Below are 21420 nucleotides of genomic sequence, written 5' to 3'. Positions count from 1 at the left end.
TTCTCACTGCAGAAAATAAGAATCTTTGTAAAGTGGAGAGGTTTTATGGGGTGTAACGACCCCCTTATTTTGTGGGAGGTCGTAGGAATAAATCCCTCCAGTAACATTTGGACCTTGTAAACCATCAGGCGAGAGCATGAAACCTTGTCATGCGAGTGAACCAAATTCCGATGACACATCTATAAAAGCCAAACAAGTCGCGGGGTCGAACCATCAACTCTTTAGATGAGATTTTACAGTATCTCTAGTTCCAGTTGCTGTGCGATTGATTCCAATAAATTATAAAATACAACTGGTTTACCCCACTTTTTAACGCCGAAGTGTAACTTTCCCGAAATGTTACTCCATCACGTAAGCTTTATAGCCTGGCAGCATATGCCTGGTTTCTCAAAATCGAACATCGGTATATTCGAGCAGAAAACTTTCCAGCCTAATCTCTTTTGTCACGTAACTCTCTCATGTGACCCTATATCCATATACGACAATAAGCGCAATGCACGCCTGCCTGCTGTGTACTCCATGTGCCGTCTGAATAGTTGTGAACTGGCATAGTCCCCCCACCCCCCACCCCCACCAGTTACGGTATAGTGCGATGTTTAAACGACTATCAGAACAGCTTCTATCTGAGTGAATCCACTGGTATCTACTTATCCACACAGGTCAGGGGGTAGATATATATCTACACCCTACACAGATCGCTTTTCCCTCTGTTTTGCCTAGACAATCCAACCAGCGCAATCTAGGATCGCATTTTAGTCCCTTGTCTTCAACTAGAGTCGACCGATATTGCCGGCGCTGTCGGTGACCCAAGTTTTCTTATTGCCTGTCAGCAAAACAGCTGTTTGTTCGACACAGCCAAGAAGACAGTTCGCCAAAAACAGAACGAGACTGAGGCTAAGGGTAAAAACCAGCTGTTTCCTCACCCCTGAGATCAGTAAAAACAACACCCGACATCATGGTGCATTTTAATTTTGATGAAACCTTGATACTAATAGGAGAACTAGGCCGGTATCAAGTGACCCTCTACATCCTATTAGGGCTGCTCGGTCTCCCCAGCTCCTGGCAGAACCTCTCCATGGTGTTCCTGGGGGGTAATATGCAATTCTGGTGTGCAGACGAAGACAGCGTCGACGGCCCACCACCCTGGGAGAGTGGCGACTACAAGGGCTTCGGATACAACTTCTCCTTCCACGCGAACGGTTCGTCGCTGGCTGGTGGTAGCCCTGTAGGACGATGTACCAAAACTGTGTTCGTGAACAGAGACTATTATAACAGTAGTCGTTTTCCTGACGTGGTTAACTCATCGGACTTGCGCATAGAGAAGTGTCACACGTGGATTTACGACAGATCACATTACCTGTCTACAATTATTTCTCAGGTAAGATTAATTAATGGATTTACTCAATTGCGTTATAACGCACATGGCCGCGGGCAGACTTATTGGTGAAAGAAACTGTCCACAGTTCCTGAAGAAAACCACTGAACTTCACCAGGTATCTGAAAAAATACCCGTGGATTCGAACCTCGGCTCAAACAAATTTAGTTTTAGTCCGTACGTACTGCATATGAGACGGCGAGGGACTGGATTAGATTATTAATCAGTCTGCTTATTTAATAAAGTTATTAGGCGATGTCCAAATCCAAAGTTTAAATCAATAGATGATGAAGGTAAAAAAAAGGTTAACGCAGTAATCCGCAGTAAATAATGCCATAAATCTGCTTCCGAAATGTACCTTGACCCAGCGAAGAAACAATAATAGAGGTGAAAGTCGTAGGCATGAGGCGTTGAGATTGTAAGACTGGATGAATGAAAGCGAGGCCTTGAGCTTTTGGAGAAGACGTCCACGTGATAGCAGTTACACATCGCAGTTTATCAGTGCGTGTGCACTACATATCGGTAAAATCAGTTCATGCATAAACGTGTATTATAAACAATCGTGCATATCTTCTCTGGACTGCTGTTGATGAAGATGCGCTAGGCAAAGTACACTGCTCATCAGCCTGCTGACGTTGTAATCTTCCGCACTGTGCGATAGTGATGCAGCATTCTAACGATGCCAGCGTTATTGACCAGGCTGCTATGAAAGGACACCGCCATAAATATAGGTCACGGAGCATGCGCTGTAGAAGGGTATACAGAGAAAATTTATCACTTTATAATAATAAGAAGGGACAGAAGACATACGGTAAAAACTTGTTCATGTCCGTCCATGAAGAAATACTGCATTCATGTGGTTAATCCTGAGTCAGTAACGACAGCCATGACGCCATTGCGTGCAACTTGCTTCAGACAGGAGATCCTTTCGACCTCTTACGTCAGTACAATTTGAAGTTTCAGAACTTTTAGATAGGATTTGTTTTATTTATTTGTAAGACTTATATGTATGGAGCAAGTTTACTCCATAAAGCAATCTCAGGTTAAGATAACTTTATCTGCTCCATGACATCGAAGCCTCGTGGGTTTTCTATAGTCAGGGGTAGCTATCTACCTGGCCTTCTGGATTCACCTGCTAGATCTGCATGTCAATGTCTGGACTAAACAAACAAAACAACTTAGGAAGTTTGCCTTTTTTGAGTAGACAATTTGTCTAGCTACTACTGCAACAAGGGCTACTAGTATTTAACAGCTGTATAAAAGCACACAAGAATTGGGTTGATAGCTTCCTGTCTTCGTGGATCACCCAATATTTATCAAGTGTCTAACAACAGTTCAAAATGGGTCAGTGTGACAAAGATATATAGCAAACCGGTACCAACCGCACACGCGGGATTTAACGATATGAAAGGAAACTAAAAGCTTTCAATTAGGTGATGAGCCGCCATTTTGAATCTTACACTAAATACTTATTTTATTTTCAAGATACTTCGTTTCTCAGGTAATTGTAAAGGTCAGATTTGTTTTTCCACGTAGCGTTAGATTGAGTCAGTTTGAAGTGTTTGCAGGCATTAAATAAAAGCGATGAACAGAGCATTTTACATCTTTCACGATATGAATGGGGATGATATACAATCTGGTCAGTCTTCTCGGCACCATCAGATCATTGTTCGTAAAGCCTTGGTGGACATAAGCGATCGTCAATTCTGGCGTTGTCGTTTGCGCAGTGTTACTTTAGTGGAAGACAGCTTATATTCCACCAATATGGTGTTTTTATCTGCACTTCACTCGTAAGAAAGCCCGTCAGTAACGTACCAAAGGTCACTCCGTTTTCCTCAGTATGCCCATAAAACTGACCGTTATGGTTCAAGTAACCGTCATTAAGGTTTCAAGACTTTATATTTCAACACGAAATAAATAAGTAAATAAATGTTCTTCACGATATGCCTGAAATATTGGCAAACCGACTCAAAAACAATGATCACACTGTCTTATTCGCATCCTTTGCATACTGGTAAAACTTCCTGCATACATTAGCTCGGGTTCAAACTGTCTTCATTCCTACTTGCGATATGGGCAATCTGGTTACTCGAGCATTCCAGCCTTTGCGACAAGAGTAACCTGGTTACTCGTACATTCCTGCCTTTGCGACAAGAGTAACCTGGTTACTCGTACATTCGTGCCTTTGCGATATGAGTTATATCGACTTGGAGCGCCCACTTGGCAAACCCATTGTTTCCTTTATTCTGATCAACACTAAATCAGTTTCCATGTTTTGAAGTAAAGTAAAATAAAAACATTTAGCTTGTGAGGTCTGTTGCAGAGGATGTTTTAAGATTAGGATATGCCCCCAAAATGAAGAGTGAAGGAGCACTGATTGGGTAATACTGCCACACAGGCATGTTAGGTTGTTGATGCACTGTAAATTTCTGCACTGCCAGTTTGCACCTAGTTAAAACACCTCAAAAATGGTGGTCATGCTAGGTTGCTTTTTTATATGTTGTATGTTGACAAATTTACTGCCTAAATAATAAAGAAAATCAATGCGCTCGTGTAGCCTTTAGGAATCTTGCAACAGTTCACGTTTTACACGGTTTCTGGGGCAAAACATACCAAATGTACCACGGTATTTTTCCAACATACCTTGTAGTGCTAATCACGCCACTTCATCTCAGCTGTTTCTGGCTCAAATACCATAACCCTGTCCACGTGCTCCAATCAAGTTCTAGCTTCTAGTCCTCATAACAGGGCTACTATATCCCTCCCTCCCCCCATGTGACCAAAACCTCATTCACACTGACCCAGAATTCGTCAGTGCACAAACTCAGTACCAATCACCGCTTGTACCTAAATCCTTAAAGTGCAGGGAAACCGAAACGTGAGACTATGCCTGCCGAGTTGAGAATGATGATAATGACAATATTTTACGTAACAAAACCTTCAGTTTTCACCTTTAGGTGCAGATGTACCGTCTTACAAACTCAGCTGGTGCGAAGGCCTACTATAACACATGTACGCCACATAAACACGCAGTACATCCTTACGTATCATCAGCACCTTATGCTCATGCTATAATGTGTGCGTGTACGTGTGCGTGTGCGTATGTGGGTGGTTGTGTGTGTGGTGGGGCGGAGAGTGGGGACCGGGGTTTGGGCGGGTGGGGGTGTAAATACATGGAGACCAGTCCAAAGCTGACCTTCACTGGCCTTGATCTGGACTGCCTTAATCCAGATTAACAGGCCACGACTAATGAGAATGGAAGTTCGAAACCAGTTCTCGTCAGGAGATTTTGTCGGAAATCTTGCTAAGAATGGTGTTACCTTCCGGGTTCCTCCCTCTTTCCCCTTGAGATGATCGTGACAGTCGTCATACGAGTGAAATCTTGAGTACGGAGGATCAAAGAAACCCAGGCGAAATCAAAGCGCACACCGTGAAAATAGTGTGTGTGACAGCTGTACTTATCTTTCCATTTCCGGTAATAAGCATGGATTTAATAAACAGAAATGTTGAAATTTGTATGTCCTAAAACCTTTTGTTGAAGTTTCCGATGTAATCCGCTCCCTTATTTATAAAGCATTAACCACTGAGAGGAAAGCTCAAACTCTGGTCAACCCGGTGTGACTCATTGTGAATGGTCTCATCTCTGGTATCTTCGACGTAGTGGATAAGTGAGGCAGCATTGTACATAGGGAATCAAGATAGTGGTTTATGTTAGAATCCTCGTCTTTAATGGCGGATGGCAGTCTGGTGGATCCGACATTAACATGCTCTAGAAAATGTGAGAACAGCACCAAATGTTTGGTCAGTTATCTGCTCTTTTCATGGAGGTAGTCTTTGTAGGTTATCTTCAATTTCAGATTTTAAAGATTCCTTATTCCGGAAACATTCGGTTTAGACATAGAGCTTTGTCATGTCCACATAGCTTTCTGAAAGCCGAGAAAGGTCTGCTTTTCTCTCTGTGTCTAGTTGTGCTCGTAAAAAAATGACGTAGTTCACAAGTATTGCATCGTTTTACACAGACTGGAACCACGATGCGTAGGCGGACAGGATTCAAATTCAATTTACGAAAAGTGTAAAGAAATATTTTAATTCAGGTTGTAGAATAGACAAGATGTTTTTTGGTTACAAAATTCAATATTGTATGTAGCTGAAGTTGTTTTCGGTAAACAAAGCAGATACTGTATATTGGATCAGAAAATACTTGGTCGTGAACCACTCTGGATGCTGGAACTAGATTCTGATTTCTCACATGGGATTACAAGGCAGATGCTGTATATAACTAGATTCTGACTTCTCCCATGGGATAACAAGGCAGATGCTGTATATAACTGGATTCTGACTTCTCACATGGGATAACAAGGCAGATGCTGTATATAACTGGATTCTGACTTCTCACATGGGATAACAAGACAGATGCTGTATATAACTGGATTCTGACTTCTCACATGGGATGACAAGGCAGATGCTGTATATAACTGGATTCTGACTTCTCCCATAGGATAACAAGGCAGATGCTGTATATAACTGGATTCTGACTTCTCACATGGGATAACAAGACAGATGCTGTATATAACTAGATTCTGATTTCTCACATGGGATAACAAGACAGATGCTGTATATAACTAGATTTTGACTTCTCACATGGGATAACAAGGCAGATGCTGTATATAACTAGATTCTGATTTCTCACATGGGATAACAAGGCAGATGCTGTATATAACTGGATTCTGACTTCTCACATGGAATAACAAGACAGATGCTGTATATAACTAGATTCTGACTTCTCACATGGGATAACAAGGCAGATGCTGTATATAACTAGATTCTGACTTCTCACATGGGATAACAAGGCAGATGCTGTATATAACTGGATTCTGACTTCTCACATGGGATAACAAGGCAGATGCTGTATATAACTGGATTCTGACTTCTCACATGGGATAACAAGGCAGATGCTGTATATAACTGGATTCTGACTTCTCACATGGGATAACAAGGCAGATGCTGTATATAACTAGATTTTGACTTCTCCCATGGGATAACAAGGCAGATGCTGTATATAACTAGATTCTGATTTCTCACATGGGATAACAAGGCAGATGCTGTATATAACTAGATTCTGACTTCTCACATGGGATAACAAGGCAGATGCTGTATTGGGTCAGAAAATGGGATAACAATGCATATTACTGCATGCCAACATTTAACCTCAAATTCCAGCTCATGCTGGCTTTCTCTTACGTCGTTCGAGGGAAGGTCTGCCAGCAACTTGCGGGATGGTCGTGGGTTTCGCTTGGGCTCTGCCCGGTTTCCTCCCAGCTAAATGCTGTCAGAGTGAGCTTTGGCCGATAGCGAAAAAAAGTAATCATTTTGACTTATGAACATGACCAATTACCTTTGACCGGCTCCGATGGCTCAGTTGACAGAGCTTTCCCTTCGGGGGACGGTAGATCCAGCGTCAATCCTGGGTCGGTCACACCTAATACGTTAAAAGATTTTATTTATTTATTTGATTGGTGTTTTACGTCGTACTCAAGAATATTTCACTTATACGACGGCGGTCAGCATTATGGTGGGAGGAAACCGGGCAGATCACTGAGGGAACCCACTACCATCTGCAGGTTGCTGTAAGGCCTTCCCACTAACGGACCTTAAAAGAGGTACTTGCAGCTTCTTTGCTTGGCACTCAGCATGAAAGAGATAGTGCAACGACTGGTTTACCCGTATCAGTATAATGGCACAAGTGGGGCGGCTTACTTGCCTTCGGTAAGTTGTCTCAGTGAAGCAGCACTAGATAAAATAGCAGTGGAAATCCGTCCTGCAACAAGAAGGCACATTGCATGCACTCCAAGTACTCCTTCACTCACTCTCTCATTCACTCACGCCTTCATGTTTCTCTGGAATCAGTGAATACATTTTAGGCTTGAATGACTGCGTTTTTTTTTCGCGATAAGCACAAACACAAATACTTTGGGCATGAGCTATGAAAACTGAGGCTATGAGAGGAGGAAAGAATGATAAAGTCAAACAATTGTGGGACATTCGAATTTGTAGTTATCTTACCTGGCCTTTTCCTGTAATATCCCTTACATTTGATGCTTGTTTTTGACTTTGAGCGCGTTTTATCACTGGTTTTAAGAGGTTCGAAACTCGCTCTCGCTGCATCCAGGGCATCTTTATGTCTGTTGGTTTGTCACATGCATCTAGGTCAGACGTTCGAGTATAGGTTTGTTTCTTCTGATTTCAGTTTAAACCATCGTAAAATAAGTGAAATTTCCATGGAGTGTGGCATAAATAAATAAATAAATAAATAAATAAATAAATAAATAATATCACTAGATTGGTCTTACACCTCTAACCCTCATATCGGGGACACCAGACACAACACATCATGTAATGACAGCAGGAAGGTATAACAGGAAGTATATGGTGGTATGATGTGTAGCCTGGGTAATGTTTTGTCTGTTGTGTGATATACGTATTGTAGCATTTGATGGTAGTGATACATGTCACGGTATCAGCCCCTAATCGGTCATGACGTCGTGATCTGTGTTTCGGCCCGCATTATACCGTGTAACAAAGTGTATAACCGGCTTTCCGCCAGCTTTACCGAGCGGTACAAAGATAGCACAAGGAGTGCGCAGAAATGGTTTTGGCTGTCTGGCACAGGAACACGAAGGGTAACACTCTCTTAACTTAAACCAATAAATGGGTATCCGTACTTGCCTCAACATTTTACGTTGTCATGAACAATGTTTATGTATTCTCCTGATTGTTGTTTGACACCATTCGCAAAATCTTTTCTCTTTTACCACTGCCATGGTAATAAAAAACATTAATACATTTGGATAAAAATGCCATAATCATCAAGGAATACATTAATGTATAACGAATTTCCGACACTGAAAGAACTGCCTCGGTATGTCTGGACACCTTAAGTCGTGAGTTCGAGTCTAACTCGAGCCGGTATTTTTACTGGTCGAGTTAGTTATTTCAATGTTGGAAATTCAGTATCTGAGGATAACATCGTTTGGATTATTCAATGTTTCAATAATTATAACCTTATAATATCGTTCCCAAACCATATTATTAGGTAGCGGTAGCGGTATAGTGTAGTTTGATACCCGGCAGTGCACTGTCTGGTGTACTTGTTTTTCCATTACTAGTCTTACTTTAAGCATGTCCGTCGCTGGCCAAGTCGCCTGATTTGTTCTCCTAAAAGATCTAGACCCTTTAAGCCTTGACCAGTGATGCCAGAAATGGAGACAACCTGTTTTTCAACTCTGACATGTACGTTTCCGTTTGCAGTACAACCTCGTCTGTGGTGATGAATGGAAGATCTCCACGGCGACCAGCATTTATATGGCCGGTTTTCTCGTCGGAGTCGTTGCCTTTGGATATCTGTCCGACAGGTACGTCCGAGTTTAAAATCGCAGCTCCGAAATGCCGAAGGTGACGAACGAGGATCCAGCTTAACTTATCAGCCGCGTATGTTTGTTGTGCTTAATGCTTGACGTCGGCTTGATCCTTGATGTCGGCTTAATGCTTGATGTTGACTTAATGCTTAACGTCGGCTCGATCCTTGACGTCGGCTTAATGCTTGATGTTGGCTTAATGCTTGACAACGGCTTGATCCTTGACGTCGACTTAATGCTTGACGTCGGCTTGATGCTTGACGTCGGCTTAATGTTTGATGTTGGCTTAATGCTTGACGTCGGCTTGACCCTTGACGTCATCTTAATTCTAGACGTCGGCTTGATGCTTGACATCTGCTTCACGTTCTTTAATGTCAGCAGTGTGGGGACGGTCTACCATTACTTTACATACATGTTAACGTTTGGCCTCACATCATTGTGCCTAAATCAGCGAGCCTCGAAAAACTGTCTGATAGGAGTCAAAACCAATCAGTGAGAGGCCCGTGAACCATGATTTACCATTACTTTGTGCACTTTCTGCCTGCTGTGCACCCGCCTCCTTTTCCCGAAAAGCGCATATATTCATACCTGGAATACCACCAACAAGAAAAAAAGACAAAATGTGTAACTAAAGGTGAGGATTACATTCTGGAGGCATTCATTGTGAACTGCTTCCATGTTACAGGCCGGCACCTAATGCACGTTGTCATATTTATAGTGCTACCTCACTGGAACCACATGCTGATGACATCAGATACGATCCTACCCAATTAAGTACTGATCGGCCCGGTGTCCCTATCACAGTATACTAACACCGGGCGGTGTCCCTAGCACAGTATACTAACACTGGGTTGATCAGTATATAGCCCAATCATTTAAATGCAGCGCACTAAGCCAAGAAAGTTCCACGATTGCCAGTTTTAAAGTCTGAGCTTAACATAATGCTTTATTACCCAGTTTCACCGAAGGTCATGTCAGTCTTCACTCAGGTCCAAAATTAAATTTTCCGAGATACGATCGTTTCACAAACTCATATTACCTAAGTCTTTTTTGTATACTAACTGGAAAAGTTACTACTTAAAGGTGGAGAAAACATGAAAATGACATACAGTTCAAATGAAAGAGTGCGAAAAGTTATTCCTAAATGTGGTCTTCGGTATTATCTCTGATTTTTCCTTAAGGAGAAAAAGATACTTGAAAATAATTTTTGTATGGTGGGTATTTGGTACCACCTTTTCGTATTTATATTCTCTGTTTAATAATGTCATAAATGAGGATGTAACACAGGTTTGATAAATATTTTTGCACTAGAATTTGTTCTTTTCAGCTAGCAAATGTATTAAACCTCAATTTGGATCACATTTATATTATTCATGTGTTCATAAATATTATCATAATTTAGGTTAAATGAATATCTTTCGATATGAACAACAAATTTACATTCAAATAAATTTGTTAGACAAGCATCACATCTTTATTTAGAACACTATTATGCAACAACGATTAATACCAAAAGTTGGTCCCAAATACCGAACATAGAAAAATATTTTCAAATACCCTTATCTGTTGAAAAAAAAAATCCAAAAAAATATTAAAGGTCATATTTGCAAATAAGTTTTGACATCTGATGATGCTCTTTCATCTGATTTTGGCATAATATTTATGTTTTCTTCTCCTTTAAGAATTGTGGCTTACAAGTTTACGACTTTCCGAGTTCCAGGTACTTACAATTCGATAACTTGACTTGATGCAGCTAAAATATCTGGTCATTAAACCTATGGTCACTTTGTTTAATATCTTCTCTTTTCCCCTTTTTTTTTGCTAGAAATGGTTTATATCTCTTTTTTAAACAGATTCGGCCGCCACAGAACACTATTGTCTTCTCTGCTCCTGCTGATTGTCTCTGGCGTGGCCGCCGCCTTCGCTCCGGAGTACATCAGCTTTGTCCTCCTCCGCTTTGTCGTCGGCTCATGCTCAGGTGGAGGTTTCACTGTGGGGTTTGTCATAGGTGAGTGGGGTTTGTCATAGGCGAGTGGAGTTTGTCATAGGCGAGTGGGGTTGGTCATAGAGGGGTGGGATTTGCCATATGTGAGTGGGGTTTGTCATGTGTGAGTGTGGAGTTTGTCATAGGTGAGTGGGATTTGTCGAAGGTGAGTGGGTTTTTTTCATGGGTGAGAGCGGTTTGTCGTAGGTGAGTGGAGTTTGTCATAGGTGAGTTCGGTTTGTCTTAAATGAGTGGAATTTGTCATGGGTGAGTGGGGCTTTCATAGGTGAATCGGGTTTGTCATAGGTGAGTGCTGTTTGTCACAGGTGAGTGCTGTTTGTCATAGGTGAGTGTGACGTTGTCACAGGTGAGTGGGGTTTGTCATAGGTGAGTCTGGGGTTTGTCATAGATGAATGGGGTTTGTCATGGGTGAGTGTGGAGTTTGTCCTAGGTGGGTGGAGTTTGTCATAGGTGAGTGCTGTTTGTCATAGGTGAGTGTGATTTTTGTCACAGGTGAGTGGGGTTTGTGATAGGTGGCTGTGGGTTTGTCATGGGTGAGTGGGTTTGTCATGGGTGAGTGGAGTTTGTCAGAGGTGAGAGTTGTTTGTCATAGATGAATGGGGTTTATCTTAGGTGAGTGGAGTTTGTCATAGGTGAGTGGTGTTTGTCACAGGTGAGTGATGTTTGTCATAGGTGAGTGGTGTTCGTCACAGGTGAGTGGGTTTGTTATAAGTGAGTGGTGTTTGTCATAGGTGAGTGGCATTTTTCTTGGCTGAGTGTGGTTTGTTATAGGTGACTGTGGTTTGTTATAGGTGAGTGGTGTTTGTCATGGCTGAGTGGAGTTTGTCATAGGTGGGTGGGGCTCCTAATATTAACTGTGAGTGGGGTTTGTCATGGGTGGCTGTGGAATTTGTCATAGGTGAGTGGTGTTTGTCATGGGTGAGTGGGGTTTGTCATAGGTGAGTGGGGTTTGTCATGGATGAGTGTGGTTTGTCATGGAGGAGTGTGGTTTGTCATGGAGGAGTGGGGTTTGTCATGGGTGAGTGGGTTTGTCATGGGTGAGTGAGATTTGTCATAGGTGAGTGGAACAGTAAACATACCCTAGACCCGGGTGAAGCGTAATTAGACACAATATGAAACAGAGCGCCAGAGATTCCGGACACTCCTTCCATATTTAATTTGAAGAGAGCCTCTTGTTTTACAATGAGTATAATTCTTTTGTAAGTCAATATGAACCGAGCTGTGCTTCATGCTTTTACCCGGGGCTAGGTGCTGTATATCTGTCGTGTTGAATTAGATTGCCACGTTGGATATACGGACCGTTGCAATCGAAGTGCAACCGAGATAAATCGACAATGGATATTTTTTACATGATTTGAATTGGTCACTGTTGACTGATTCACTCTACATGATTGCACCCTTATTTTGTAGTTTGAATACTTTCTTAGTTCTTTAGTGGTTTGTGTTAGACGTTGTTTTGGGAATTGGCCTTGTGATTATTGTCCTGGAACGTCCAGTTAGGTAGAGGGCCAGTATACGAATATCTACGACTCATAGACCCACCAACCACATCCTCACCATTTCTGTGTCAGACTTGTTTGGTTTGTGTCACAGTAATGGAGACAATCGGGCCTACCAAGAGGATGAGTCCCGGTGTTTTCTACCAGGGTTGGTTCGCAGTTGGCATCATGATACAGGCCGGCTTCGCCTACTTTGTTAGAAGCCACATACATCTCCAGCTGGTCCAAGCTCTCCCTGTTGTGTTGTTCTTGTCTTATTGGTGGTAAGGCTGTTTATTTGTTTATTCGTTTAACATTACATGAACAGTTGAATAAGATCATAACTGAGGTATAATCTGGCAAGAGGCCGTATCTGTGTGTCTCCATGCTATAGTCTTACTTAGTATTACCCTATCTAAACCGGAATTCTGCTGGTGGACTAAGCATCACCGAAGCCTGGTACCTGCTGGTGGACTAAGCATCCCTGAAGTCCGGTACCTGCTGGTGGACTAAGCATCCCCGAAGCTCGGTCCCTGCTAGTGGACTAAGCATCCCCGAAGCCCGGTCCCCGCTAGTGGACTAAGCATCCCCGAAGCCTGGTACCTGCTGATGGACTAAGCATCCCCGAAGCCCGGTACCTGCTGGTGGACTAAGCATCCCCGAAGCCCGGTCCCTGCTGGTGGACTAAGCATCCCCGAAGCCCGGTCCCTGCTGGTGGACTAAGCATCTCCGAAGCCCGGTCCCTGCTGGTGGACTAAGCATCTCCGAAGCCCGGTCCCTGCTAGTGAACTAAGCATCCCCGAAGCCCGGTCCCTGCTAGTGGACTAAGCATCTCCGAAGCCCGGTCCCTGCTGGTGGACTAAGCATCTCGGAAGCCCGGTCCCTGCTAGTGAACTAAGCATCCCCGAAGCCCGGTACCTGCTGGTGGACTAAGCATCCCTGCAGCCAGGTTCCTGCTGGTGGACTAAGCATCCCCGAAGTCCGGTCCCTGCTGGTGGACTAAGCATCCCAAATCCTGTTCTCTGCTGGTTAACTAAACATCCCCGCAGCCCGGTCCGTGCTGGTGGACTAAGCATCGCCGAAGCCTGGTCCTTTTGCATTGTTCCAATGTGTTTATATTGCAATTAACATCACCGTTATTTTGTTTTATCTAATTCTGCCTAAGTCATGATGCTGGGGCAGGGTGGGGGAGGGGGATGGGGAAATTGCTTCTATTTAAGCGTTAACAAAAACAGTTGGAATAAAACCTTTTCTGAGGTAATGGCAACATAGCATTTGGGCAATTCTAGACCAGTGATGTGGAATAAATTGTACTATTATGGGACGTGTTAAAAATGTCCTACTGTATCATTGGGGCCTGTCAAAAATGTCCTACTGTATTATGGGACACGTCCAAAATGTCCTAGTGTGTTATGGGACACGTCCAAAATGTCCTAGTGTATTATGCGACACGTCCAAAATTCCAGCTAACTTTTAATGGCATTAATTTTACTGATCACCAGTGTAAGAGACGTACATTACAGAGAGTAAAACCAGAGCAGCGACGACAGCGTGATAAACCTACAGCATAGAGAGTAAAAGCAGAGCAGCGACGACAGTGTGATAGACGTACAGCATACAGAGTAAAGTCAGAGCTGCGACGACAGTGTAATAGACGTATAGCATAAAAATTAAAAGCAGAGCAGCGATGACAAGCGTACAACATAGAGAGCAAAACCAAAGTACCCAGACGAGTATGTGATAGTTTGGGAACGCTCACACGCAACCGGTGAAATATTGTCTCTTGTTAATTTACGAAGTTAGAGTTTTATTATGGCTGTTCGTGTAAATGACCGAATAGTAGCAATGTGACTCCTAGCACCATGGGTTAAGCAGAATTAGGTTTGAAAATGAAGTGATGTGTACTGCAATCTATTAGATGTCACCTGTCTAGAATTACTCTAAATTTTGTGCTGTCATCGCATTTAATATACAATAAGTATAGTACAATAGTATGCTTAGTCCACCAGCAGAATTCTGGTTTAAGCAGGAATACAATATAAAAATAGATGTACAGTATAGGGAGGTAAAACCAACCAGCGACGACAACGTGATAGTTGACAAATTTTGTGACGATTAGGTCGGTTTATTTGGTGTACGTATTAGTATCATCTGGCTCTATTTAAAGCACTCTATCACCGAGCTATCGTCTTAAAAGCGTAATATTCACATAAATCATGCTTAGCTTATGTCTGATAGTTTCAGCCATTTAAAGTCCATTTTAAGCAAAAGCTTTGCTGCCGATCATTTTCTTGCCATCAAGATAATTTATAATACAAGAAATACAATGAAAGACATACAGCATAGACAGTAAGACCAGTGTAGCGACGACCGTGTGATAGTTGACAAATGATCATACGTGACCGGTGATATACGTCCTCTTGTCAGTTTACCTCAGTTAGGGCTTAATTTTTTATATTTTTTAATGTACGAACAGCAGCGACTGTTCATATAAATATGAATAGCAGCAACTGTTAATATAAATGTATGAATAGCAGCAACTGTTCACATAAATCTATTAACACAGACTTAGGTAAACAAAATGATTGCAATGCTGTTACTTGCCTTTTATCCGACGTCGCTCGACGTTACAAGAATTACTCGAAATTAGTCAAAATGAGCCACACGTAGAAACGTTGGGCAGTATATTCTTTTTTCAAAGATCGGAAGTTTACTCTGGGCACTCCGGTTTACTCCGGTTTACTCTGAGCACTCCAGTTTTCTCTGGGCACACCGGGTTTACTCCGGGCACTCCGGTTTTTTTCTGAAGTCGCCTTTTTACTCCGGGCACTCCGGTATCCTCTAGGCACGCTGGATTACTCCGGGCACGCCGGTTTCTTCCAGGTACGTCGGATTACTCCTAACACTCCGGTTTCCTCTGAGCACGCTGGTTTACTCCCGGTACTCCGTCAAACGTTAACACTTAAGTGAAAATTTATTGAGTATTACATTGAACGAGAATAAGTCAGGTGATTATTGACTGTCCGATCGGGCTCACTAGGATCGTCTCCGAGTCCCCCAGATGGTTAGTGACTGTGGGAAGAATCAGCGAAGCGGAAGTTCTTGTCAAGAAAATCGCCAAAATAAATGGGCGGACAGAAGTCCAGCTGGGTGAGATGGTGCGACGATTTCAGGTGATTTGAAATTTTTCAGAATTTTCAGGAAAATCAAAAAAAAAGGGGAGGTTTGAACTGAAATTTCAAGTAAATTAAAATTCATCCGTATCAGACGGACTGTCCTTTCAGGTAATTTACAACGCAAGAGCTGGATCAAGCGGCTCAATGAAATTACTGGGTCATATCTGTTCGAATGATACTCCCTTTAATTGGCTTTTAATTGGTTGTAAATTGCTTCACTTAAATTGATTAAGTAATGGAAATGGACATTAAATTCACGTTTGATATAAAATTGCAACTTAATTATTGTTAATATGTACTTTACGTCAGATTCTAGAAAATGAAAAAGTTCTCCCATGGTCATTTAAGTAGCGTTTCCTTCTTCTGGTCTTTTGCGTGAATATTATTTGGTGATTTTCCCCTGTATCTGCTCACACGCCTGCTTATACATGTATATTATCACGTTAGAGTTGTCTCCCTTTGTCTCGATCATAGGCTGGGGAGGTGAAGGAGTGTGTGACGATGGAAAAACCGAATATCGTCGATGTTTTGCGAGCGCCGAATTTACGTTCACGGACTTGCAACGTGTCCTTTCATTGGTAGATATTCATACTGCACTTATTAAAGCTAGTATATGTTGTAAACTACAGACAGATTTTAAAAATTCTGGACAAAATTGGCAGTAAGTTATTACATTTTGTACATATACAGAGCTTGGCGTAAATGTCGTCTTCTCAAGACCCATGTCACATTATCATAAATGGTTATATAGATGTTTTCTAAACCCTGTGGATTATTATAAAGAATTAGGCGTATATGTCTTCCTATCGACATTCCATGCGCAATATCATGAAGTCTTAACTCTTCGTATTGCGCTTTCTTGCGCAGTATTATGAAGTCATATAGCTTCGATCCTAACTTCAATCCGCATTGTCGTGAAATAATATCTCCAACGCAAACTGATCATGAAGCACGGTAACACGATGACTATTATCTCCGCATCATCGTCGAATTATGGTCGTTTCTTCCTTTTAACTGCAATGGTCATTTATTTCCTGCAACACTTGCCACATGAGACGGCTATATTTTAACGTTGTCTGTAGGCTTGTGGTAAATCTAGGCTTGACTTTTGTGTGCAACGTTGAGATAACGCGGTCTGTTTTTTCTGTCGCAGGTTTGTTATTTCCATGGTGTACTACGGCTTGTCCTTAGGATCTGGAAGCTTGGGCGGAAGTGTTTACATTAACCACTTCCTATCTGGACTGGTGGAAATCCCGTCCTTTTTTATCACCATTTTCACCATGGACAGATTCGGCAGGAAGAAAGTAATGTTGGCACTGCACGTGTTTGGAGGGGTCGCCTGTCTGGCTTGCACACCGCTAATTGATGTTCCCAGTGAGTGGCATATTCCATACCAAATATATTCGCGACAGCGCGCTTCCGGTCACTTCACTCGCCTGCGGCAGTGAACGAGGGAAAGTAACAGGGAGTGGTCGATATTCCGAGAAGTACTTCTGGACATTATCGCAGGCATACGTAAATTGAGAACGTCAACTAAGCATACCTCTTTGACTTATGTCGCCTTGAAGTAGAGTTTTGAAGTTAACCTTCGTGTCATTTACACACCGCCGTGTATGAGTGACTAAAGCCTGTGGGGGGCGAGTAAAACGGTTAATTGCCGTATGTCCTCGATATCGAATAAGCGTCAAACCCAACACCCGTATTCTAGTCTCAAAAAGGGCGCTAAAAATTTGTAACGGTATTTTTCTGAGCCGCTGTATCCCATTGCACCCCATGGCAGATCGGCAGGGGCGAACATGTCTCTTTACCAAATAAACACTGTTCGTTATAAGGGCTACAAGATTGACGTTCACGAGTCCCCTATCCCCAGTATACTTGTGCAGCCATAACCCACGGGCACGTGTATACATGCAACACCCCTGGATTCTTATACAATCTCTAGCTGAAAGTGAAGTGGAATTACAAACGACAGATTGCAGGAAGACAACACCATCCCCAATATCTCGTTATTTCGCCGCCAGTTCTTTGATTGAGAGAACTTTGTTTGTAAGACAGCTGGAGGACTCCTGTTGTCTGACAACCGTCGTCTAGGAAAATTAATTTCGAACACATCAATAAACTTTTTAATATAACACAGATGTAAAATATAGTTTCATTACAACTATGTAAAATGTAAAGTTCTTGTGTTAGACAGTACAGTAAAAACACTTTGCACGTTCGTTAATTCTCGATATATTACATTTGTATTTATGTTATATGTTTTCTTTGGGCGCATTTAAAGACATAAAAGTGCATAATCTTATATTGGAACCAGATCATTTAATTCGTTATTTAACTGACGGAAAAATGCCAAAAGGAATTTGTCCCGCTAATCTTCTCTCACTTTCTTTGTAAAGAAAGCCGTATTTTGTTGAACAAGACTTAATGAACGAAAACTCCGATGTTGTACCAGAAATTTACATAAATTACATTGTTGGTGTTTAACAGTAATTAAATTTAATTCAGTGCTTTATTTTACAGCCAGTGGCCACGTGGGGATTTCCACAAGATTACTTACATTTAATTACAACATTTGAAAATTGGTATTTTGAAAATAATATCTGCTTACTTACAATTATATAGTAAGAAAGTAAAATAAGCGGAAGAATTAAGCCTTACAGATATTCAAAATAAAAATTACGATCGATTTCATATAAAATGGTTAAGCCTTAGTTTCGAATAAATAAATAGTATTGTGTACATAAGTAAATGTACCTGTACACACACGTATACTAGCATACTGAGTAAAATGTAATACCAATTGCGAACATTGTTTGTATTATTGACTGAATCTGTTGTTGGTCAGGAGGTAATTGTGGGTGGTTTGAAATAAGTTAATGTTATCTAAGAGTTCCACATCTTTTGATCCAAAAAATAAAACTTTAAATAGGTATTTGAAAGTGTGTGAATCAGCCAAAAGATTCGTGAATTCCTGAACACATGATATTTGCCTTGTCTACAAGCATGTAGTTCCTAGGAGCGGCAAAGTGTGGGCACTCTATTAGGAAATGATTTGCTGTTTCGTTAGGACATGGACAATAGTTACTGGACCGATCTGGGATAATATTATACTTAAACACATGGGCGTCAAGAGCGCCCAGTCCCATCAATATTCTACAACGCAAAATAGACATATCGTTGTTAAAAAAAATTATAAAGAATATTTCATTTTTTTTTCGGATTTTGGGGCTAGAAAGCGTAGGTTGTAAAACGATAAATTTCTAATCGTAGAGGGTAAGTCGTTCCAGTCCTTTGTCGTTTGTGGGAAAAATGGGGACGACATTGTGCGTACATTTAATGAGGGGACGGTCATTACAGTTTCTAAGCGTGTACGAATGGTTCCCATCTCCATTTCTGACTGAACATAATGGTAGAACATGCCGGGGAGATTAGCTGTTAACTATTTCTGACTGAACATAATAGTAGAACATGTCGGGGAGATTAGCTGTTAAATATATCTGACTGAACATAATGGTAGAACATGCCGGGGAGATTAGGTGTTAACTATTTCTGACTAAACATAATAGTAGAACATGTGGAGGAGATTAGCTGTTAACTATTTCTGACTGAAAATAATAGTAGCACATATCGGGGAGATTAGCTGTTAACTATTTCTGACTGAACATAATGGTAGAACATGCCGGGGAGATTAGGTGTTAACTATTTCTGACTGAACATAATGGTAGAACATGCCGGGGAGATTAGCTGTTAACTATTTCTGACTGAACATAATGGTAGAACATGTCGGGGAGATTAGCTGTCAACTATTTCTGACTGAACATAATGGTAGAACATGTCGGGGAGATTAGCTGTTAACTATTTCTGACTGAACATAATGGTAGAACATGTCGGGGAGATTAGCTGTTAACTATTTCTGACTGAACATAATGGTAGAACATGTCGGGGAGATTAGCTGTTAACTATTTCTGACTGAACATAATGGTAGAACATGTCGGGGAGATTAGCTGTTAACTATTTCTGACTGAACATAATGGTAGAACATGTCGGGGAGATTAGCTGTTAACTATTTCTGACTGAACATAATGGTAGAACATGTCGGGGAGATTAGCTGTTAACTATTTCTGACTGAACATAATGGTAGAACATGTCGGGGAGATTAGCTGTCAACTATTTCTGACTGAACATAATGGTAGAACATGTCGGGGAGATTAGCTGTTAACTATTTCTGACTGAACATAATAGTAGAACATGCCGGGGAGATTAGGTGTTAACTATTTCTGACTGAACATAATGGTAGCACATGTGGAGGAGATTAGCTGTTAATTATTTCTGACTGAACATAATGGTAGAACATGTCGGGGAGATTAGCTGTTAACTATTTCTGACTGAACATATTAGTAGAACATGTGAAGGAGATTAGCTGTTAACTATTTCTGACTGAACATAATGGTAGAACATTTCGGGGAGATTAGCTTTTAACTATTTCTGACTAAACATAATAGTAGAACATGTGGAGGAGATTAGCTGTTAACTATTTCTGACTGAGCATAATGGTAGAACATGTGGAGGAGATTAGCTGTTAACTATTTCTGACTGAACATAATGGTAGAACATGTCGGGGAGATTAGCTGTTAACTATTTCTGACTGAACATAATGGTAGAACATTTCGGGGAGATTAGGTGTTAACTATTTCTGACTGAACATAATGGTAGAACATGTCGGGGAGATTAGCTGTTAACTATTTCTGACTGAACATAATGGTAGAACATGTCGGGGAGATTAGGTGTTAACTATTTCTGACTGAACATAATGGTAGAACATGTGGAGGAGATTAGCTGTTAACTATTTCTGACTGAACATAATGGTAGAACATGTCGGGGAGATTAGCTGTTAACTATTTCTGACTGAACATAATGGTAGAACATGTCGGGGAGATTAGTTTTTAACTATTTCTGACTGAACATAATGGTAGAACATGTGGAGGAGATTAGCTGTTAACTATTTCTGACTGAACATAATGGTAGAACATGTCGGGGAGATTAGCTGTTAACTATTTCTGACTGAACATAATGGTAGAACATTTCGGGAAGATTAGCTGTTAACTATTTCTGACTGAACATAATGGTAGAACATGCCGGGGAGATTAGCTGTTAACTATTTCTGACTGAACATAATGGTAGAACATGTCGGGGAGATTAGGTGTTAACTATTTCTGACTGAACATAATGGTAGAACATGCCGGGGAGATTAGGTGTTAACTATTTCTGACTGAACATAATGGTAGAACATTTCGGGAAGATTAGCTGTTAACTATTTCTGACTGAACATAATGGTAGAACATGCCGGGGAGATTAGGTGTTAACTATTTCTGACTGAACATAATGGTAGAACATTTCGGGAAGATTAGCTGTTAACTATTTCTGACTGAACATAATGGTAGAACATTTCGGGAAGATTAGTTTTTAACTATTTCTGACTGAACATAATGGTAGAACATGTCGGGGAGATTAGGTGTTAACTATTTCTGACTGAACATATTAGTAAAACATGTGGAGGAGATTAGCTGTTAACTATTTCTGACTGAGCATAATGGTAGAACATGTGGAGGAGATTAGGTGTTAACTATTTCTGACTGAACATCATGGTAGAACATGTCGGGGAGATTAGCTGTTAACTATTTCTGACTGAACATAATGGTAGAACATTTCTGGGAGATTAGCTGTTAACTATTTCTGACTGAACATAATAGTAGAACATGTGGAGGAGATTAGCTGTTTACTATTTCTGACTGAACATAATGGTAGAACATTTCGGGAAGATTAGTTTTTAACTATTTCTGACTGAACATAATGGTAGAACATGCCGGGGAGATTTGCTGTCAACTATTTCTGACTGAACATAACGGTAGAACATTTCGGGGAGATTAGCTGTTAAATATATCTGACTGAACATAATGGTAGAACATGTCGG

The 21420-nt window shown here is 41.2% G+C and overlaps 1 protein-coding gene across 2 annotated transcripts in view; it reads left to right on the top strand.

Annotated features, from left to right (window-relative positions):
* The first annotated feature begins 786 nt into the window (after positions 1 to 786).
* Positions 787 to 21420, top strand: part of LOC135463724 (organic cation transporter protein-like) — a 44773-nt gene continuing 24139 nt past the window's right edge. For both annotated transcript variants that reach the window (XM_064741135.1, XM_064741136.1), the window contains exons 1-7: positions 787 to 1378; positions 8684 to 8787; positions 10644 to 10798; positions 12389 to 12557; positions 15314 to 15446; positions 15924 to 16027; positions 16603 to 16823. In XM_064741135.1, the coding sequence (XP_064597205.1) occupies positions 956 to 1378; positions 8684 to 8787; positions 10644 to 10798; positions 12389 to 12557; positions 15314 to 15446; positions 15924 to 16027; positions 16603 to 16823 (1309 nt within the window). In that variant the 5' untranslated portion in view covers positions 787 to 955. The remainder of the gene's footprint in view (positions 1379 to 8683; positions 8788 to 10643; positions 10799 to 12388; positions 12558 to 15313; positions 15447 to 15923; positions 16028 to 16602; positions 16824 to 21420) is intronic.

Source organism: Liolophura sinensis, chromosome 3 (assembly GCF_032854445.1).
Source record: "Liolophura sinensis isolate JHLJ2023 chromosome 3, CUHK_Ljap_v2, whole genome shotgun sequence".
Lineage (NCBI taxonomy): Eukaryota > Metazoa > Mollusca > Polyplacophora > Chitonida > Chitonidae > Liolophura > Liolophura sinensis.
Note: the sequence above shows the minus strand (reverse complement) of the source record. Positions and strands in the feature narration are given on the sequence as shown.